At 41.1% G+C, this 5,910-nt stretch overlaps 1 protein-coding gene across 1 annotated transcript; it reads right to left on the reverse strand.

Moving 5' to 3' along the window:
* Window positions 1–116: 116 nt before the first annotated feature.
* On the reverse strand, window positions 117–564 carry LOC143594520 (uncharacterized; the record flags this gene model as incomplete). Its single annotated transcript, XM_077073812.1, has 1 exon — window positions 117–564. A coding segment is annotated over exon 1 (448 nt), but the record flags the coding sequence as incomplete, so codon positions are not given.
* Window positions 565–5,910: the final 5,346 nt, after the last annotated feature.

A 5,910-nucleotide genomic window follows, 5' to 3' on the forward strand; every position in this document is an offset into this window, starting at 1 on the left:
AGTTTCGTGATGAAGTCCATTGTTATTAATTCCTACTTCCAAACGGGGAGTTCGGGTTGCTGAAGCAATCCCGGGGGCTTTTGGTGTTCAGCCTTGACTTTCAAACACGTCAATACATTTTGCAACATGCAAAGCGATGTCCCTTTTCATTCCGTTCCAGCAGTAGTTTGGCTTTCGGTTTTGGTACATGTTGTCACTACCGGGGTGCATCATGTACTTGGACTTGTGAGCTTCGCTCGAAATCTTTTCATACAAGTCTCCAACGATTGTCACCCAAATTCTATTTTCATGTCTAAGTATGCCATCGTCACCTTTGATCAGCGAGTCAATGGTGTCATTGCATTTTTCGTCGGAGATCTTGTTTTCATTGATTGCTTGGAGTTGGGTGAATTTAATTTGTTCGATGAGATCAATCTGGAGTTCTAGTCTTAACGCCCGGACTCTTCTTGGATTCTCATGTTCCTTACGACTCAAGGCGTCGGCCACAACGTTGGCCATACCTTCGTGATAGAAGATCTCACAATCGTAGTCGTTCAATGTTTCCATACAGCGTCTTTGACGCATGTTGAGTTATTTAGGTTCGAATATGTGTTTCAAGCCTTTTTGATCGGTATACATGACAAATTTTACTCCACAGAGTTAATGTCTCCATATCTTTAATGCAAAGATTGAAGCGCCTAACTCTAGATCATGAGTTGTGTATTTCTCTTCGTGTACATTATGTTGGTGAGAGGCGTAAGCGATTACTTTCTTCTGTTGCATTAGTACGTATCCCAAACCGGAATGAGACGCGTCACTAAAGAAAACAAAGTCCTCGGTACCTTCTGGCAGGGCCAGTATAGGTGCTTGGGTGAGTTTTTGTTAAGCATATTGAACGCCTCTTGTTGTTTGGTTCCCCATTCATACTTGATGTTTTTATGAGTTAACGAGGTTAGGGGAACGGACTATACGAGATAAGTTTCAATGATCCTACCATAATAGCCGGCCAATCCTAAGAAACTTCGGATCTCGGTTGGAGACTTTGGGATCTCCCACTTAGAGATAGCTTCAATCTTAGCAGGGTTCATTTGAATACCATTCACATTTATGATGTGTCCAAGAAATTACACTTCGTGCAGCCAAAATACGCATTTTGAGAACTTGGCATACAACTTCTCAGTTCTAAGTAATTCAAGTAAGGTTCGGAGGTGAGTTTCATGATCTGCCTTAGACTTAGAGTAAATAAGTATGGCATCATGTCCATAAACGCGGCTAGGACATTAGTGAGACCAAACGGCAGGACCGTAAACTTATAATGTCCATACCTTGTTCGGAACGCAATTTTCGGAATGTCCTTGGATTGAACCTTAAGTTGGTGATAGCCAGAACGCAGATAGACTTTTGAGAAATAGCTCGCACCTTGGAGTTGGTTGAAAAGACCGTTGATTCGAGGGAGTGGATATCGATTCTTGATAGTGACTTTGTTTAAGGCTCAGTAGTCGATACACATGCGCATTGATCCATATTTCTTCTTGACGAAAAGAATTGGCGCTCCCCACGGCAATGAATTTGGTCGGTTAAAACCTTTCTCGAGTATCTCATCATGTTGTTTCTTTAATTCCTTCATTTCGGTTGGGATAAGTGATACGAAGCTTTGGCGAGCGAAGCAGTTTCGGGCATAATATCGATACTAAACTCTACTTAACGACCGGGAGGGATTCCAGGAAGTCTGTTAGGAAAAACATTAGATAACTCGGAGACAATAGGTACGTCTTTTATCTCCTTTGGTTTGGATTCTTCGGTGACGTAGGCCATGAATGCTAAGCATCCTTGATTTAAACATTTGTTAGCCCTAGTTATGGAAATTATGCTAACTTGGCCAGCGTCTTTGTCTCCTTCAATTCGAATGGTTCGTTTATCAGGGGCTCGATGTTCAACAGTTTTGCTATTGCAAACGATACGGGCATGATTGTTGGATAACCAATCCATACCAAGTACAATGTCAAAATCAGCAAGAGTCATGGGTAGCAATTGAATAGGCAGAAGATAACCAGCTAATAAGATTTTTCCGTTTTCTAGAGCTTCAGAGATTTTAACAATTTCACCACTAGCAGTCTCGATGCTTAGAGTTTTATATAGTTTTTTTAAAGGTTCGTTTAATAGACTACAAAAGCAATAATCTAAATATCTTAAGTTAGCAGCTAGGGCTGTTCATGAGTCGAGCCCGAGTCGAGCCAGGGTGGTTTCGAGCTTGGGCTTGAAATTAAACGAGGCATCTCAGCTAAGGCTCTAGCTTGATTTTGAAGCTAAACGAGATTTAAATCGAGCCAACGAGCCGAGCCATGATCAAGCCGAGCCGAGGTCGAGCCAAGCTTGGTTACAAAATGAGCCAACTCAACTCAGAATGTTTCAAATCAAGTTTTTTTAGCTAGTTTTATTCGATATTTTATCGAGCGAGCCACGAGCCCGAGCTTCGAGCCTCGAGTTTTTTGAACAGCATGTCGGCCGCCTTTTTACCTAGTTAGCACCCGAATCAAACAAAACTCTAGCATATGTGTCATTGACTAGGAACGTGTCGGTGATGGTTTCCGGCATGTCGGCCGCCTTTTTGGTGTCGAGCATAAAGACTCTTGTGTTTCCTTTCTTTGTTTGGACACTTCCACCGGCACCACCAACGGCGGGCTTGTTCTTTGGGCATTCAAATCTGAGATGACCCCTTTCCTTTCAATTGTAGCAATTCATCGTCTTCTTCCAGCAATCGGCCATTGCGTGTCCGGGTCTGTGACATGATTCACAAACAGTTATGGTCGATGATGGAGCAAAGTGGCATTGATCTACTTTGTTGCCCTTGAATCGAGCACTTCCTCCAGTCTTTTTATGGCCGTGAGATAGTACCACTTTCTTATCTTCTTCCTTGTTGCGGATCATACCGCTCATCAGATATCCAGCCAACTCCATCGCAGAGTAGGCGGTTTGAGCGAGGTTTGAGTTTACCATGCCGCGGATTTCCCGCGGAAGTCCCCATAAGTATCGCGTGACCTTTGCTGGATTCAGGGGTTACCAGCTGGGGCACAAGACGACTGTACTCATGAAATTTCGTGTTGAATTCTCGAAGATTGGTTCCTACGTCTCTATGATCTAGGAACTTTGTTTGGATTTGATCAGTTTCGTGCATGGGATAGAATTTCGCCAACATCATTTCTTTGAACTCAATTCCCACATCAAGTTGTATCCATTGCTCATTATAAGTGTATTCCACCACTCCAATGATTCGCTTTTGAACATTTGAGCCGAATATTGTGTCTTTTCTTGCTCGAAACATTTTCTTATAATCACAATTGACACCATTTCTTCAAGCCATCCCACATTCGCAATGGCGCATTTATCGCCATAAACTTCCTTGGGTCCAAAATACTTAAAGTCTTTGAAGGAGCAGCTTTCAATTTTGAATTTCTTAAACTTTTGTTTTATGCCGCCATCAGCGTTTGATTAACAGACACTTTCCTTGAGATGGGATCGATTAGGACGAGGTTTGAATTTAACAAATTTTTGGGATGGTTCAAAGGAACGAGATTGCCTAGATTGAGTTCTTATGTGAGATTCGGCTCTCACGGCTTCTTTTATCATCAATTGTATTTGGTTCATGTATCTTTCAGGAATTTGTTCTTTCTCTTTGCTTTGTTACTTTTTCTTTATATTTTCTATTTTGTGCTTCCTTTTGAGAAGCTTCAGCGTTATTTTGATTTGACATTTTTCTGAAATTTAAATAACATTATTTTCTTAAATACTCATTTTTTCATTACACACACATACATATATATATATATATAAATATATATATATATATATATATCATAAATGATATATATCATTAAACACACACACACACACACACACACACATATATATATCCTTATCCTTAATGTTCTTTATTACATATTACTTTACACACATATCAGTTCATAACACACATCACTATTCGATTCACTTCGAGTTCTCAGTCCTTCATGTATTTATTCACCAGCTTGGTCATCTTGTTTCATTTTCGAAGAAGCTTGTCTCCTATCTTCTTATTCTTGACTCCATCAACGGCTACCTTCTTCCTCTGATCATCAGTCTCGTGCAAGGCCCTATCAAGATGCTCTTCCTGGGACTGTGGGATCTCATTTGGGAATCCATACCGAGTTGGCGGATCACGGTACCCCATCATAACAATGTCGTAGTGGTTCTTGGGGTATGGTGATGGTGTGACGTCAGACGGATAGTTGAAGAAAGCTTCAGCTGCTTCATTTTGCTCACAGGTCTCATTTACTTATTCTTAGACTGACGGAATCTTGCCTTGATACGGTGGAAAACTTGATGATGACTTGTTCTTGAGTTCTTTGAGATATTCTACACAGGGATCCACGGAGCCATAGCTTAAGTCCTTGCGGAAAAATGGTAGCACACATTCTTGACCTTGCGGACAGTCACAATCTGGCGGTTCTTCCATTGGAGTTGTTTCCTCTTCAAGTTCTTTTTCAGAGTCTTCTTTCTCTTCCAGATTTTCCTCCTCCTCCATTAACTTAGTAGTCTCCATTACTATAGGATGTAGTCTAAAATTCTCGTATGGCATCATAACCCTCATCTTCGGTTTTTGAGAATGACCATAATAGGTATTGTGGTAAGAGTCAACAGAGTTGTAGGTAGAAGTTCCAGTATTCCATCTTCTTTGGTCGGAGTGGCATTGCATCCAATTGGACGAGTCAGAGTCGGGTTCCTCTTTGATTTTCTTGTTGGAGAGGAATGCATACGACGGATGAGGATTTGGTGGTTGATACGTCGGGATGACGGACAGATGATACGTCGGGATGTCGGATGGATGATACGTTGGCATGTGGGACGGATGGTACATCGGTATGCTTGATGGATGGTAACTTGAATGTCTTGGGGGATCATTCCTTTGCCTTGGTGGATCATCGAGTAAGTTGATCTGACATTGTTCGGTTCTAGGGAAGTACATCGGTTTGGTTCGGTCAACCGGGTGATCTTGATTGAAGAAGGCTTCGTAGTAATCCTCGCTCATATTGTCCTTCAGTAGAGGTTTAGGAATTCCAGCTCTTCTCGCGTCTCTCATGAATCCATCCATCATCTTCTTGAACGACATCTAAGGATTGGGTGGTTTAGTTTGAGAAGGGATAGAAAAGGTTTACCAGCCAATCTTATCCCAATTCAAAATTTAGCAGGTAATAAAATATTTTTCCTATCACTTGGATCGAAGCTTAGGTATTATCTTTTAATACCTGATTCGCTAAGATCGATGGCTATGATACCAACACTTGTCACACCCCAAACCACGGCCTAGGAGTGTGACACATATGTTGGTACCATATTTGTAAATAAATCAGAGTTGCGGGTTTTAAAGCGGAAGTTATAATTATGTGGATTAAAATATTATTATTTACAAGTCAAAAGACGGGAATATAAAATACCCGTTTAAAGTATTACTTGTTTATAAAAAATGATCCGAGCCATCGGATATCTAAGCACTTAGAGCATTCTAAGCTGCTATTCTTGATTACCTACAAAATATTTAGAAAATACGTCAGCAACACATGTTGGTGAATAAGCTGACGCATAAAATATTTTCTTTTACTTAATTACCCCTTAAGACATAACTTAGGTCCGGCCCATCATGGCTTAGGAATAATCAAGCTTTAAAACAAAACACAATTATAAACTTAAGTCACACACAAGACACCCCAACAAACACCGCAAAATTCGACATTACTTAGGTACCATACGAATAAACATGGTCCGTGTCACTCGGACGTAACTTAGGTCCGGCCCATCATGGCGTAGGTCATGACCAAGTGTGGTGCGGTGTGCCCACCGACTTTTTACCACATATTTAAGGATCCAAACAAACGTACACGACAGCCTGAGGGCTAG

Source organism: Bidens hawaiensis, unplaced genomic scaffold, assembly GCF_021521415.1.
Source record: "Bidens hawaiensis isolate Kalapana, Puna unplaced genomic scaffold, B.hawaiensis_p1.1 tig00043768_1, whole genome shotgun sequence".
NCBI classification, from domain to species: Eukaryota; Viridiplantae; Streptophyta; class Magnoliopsida; order Asterales; family Asteraceae; genus Bidens; species Bidens hawaiensis.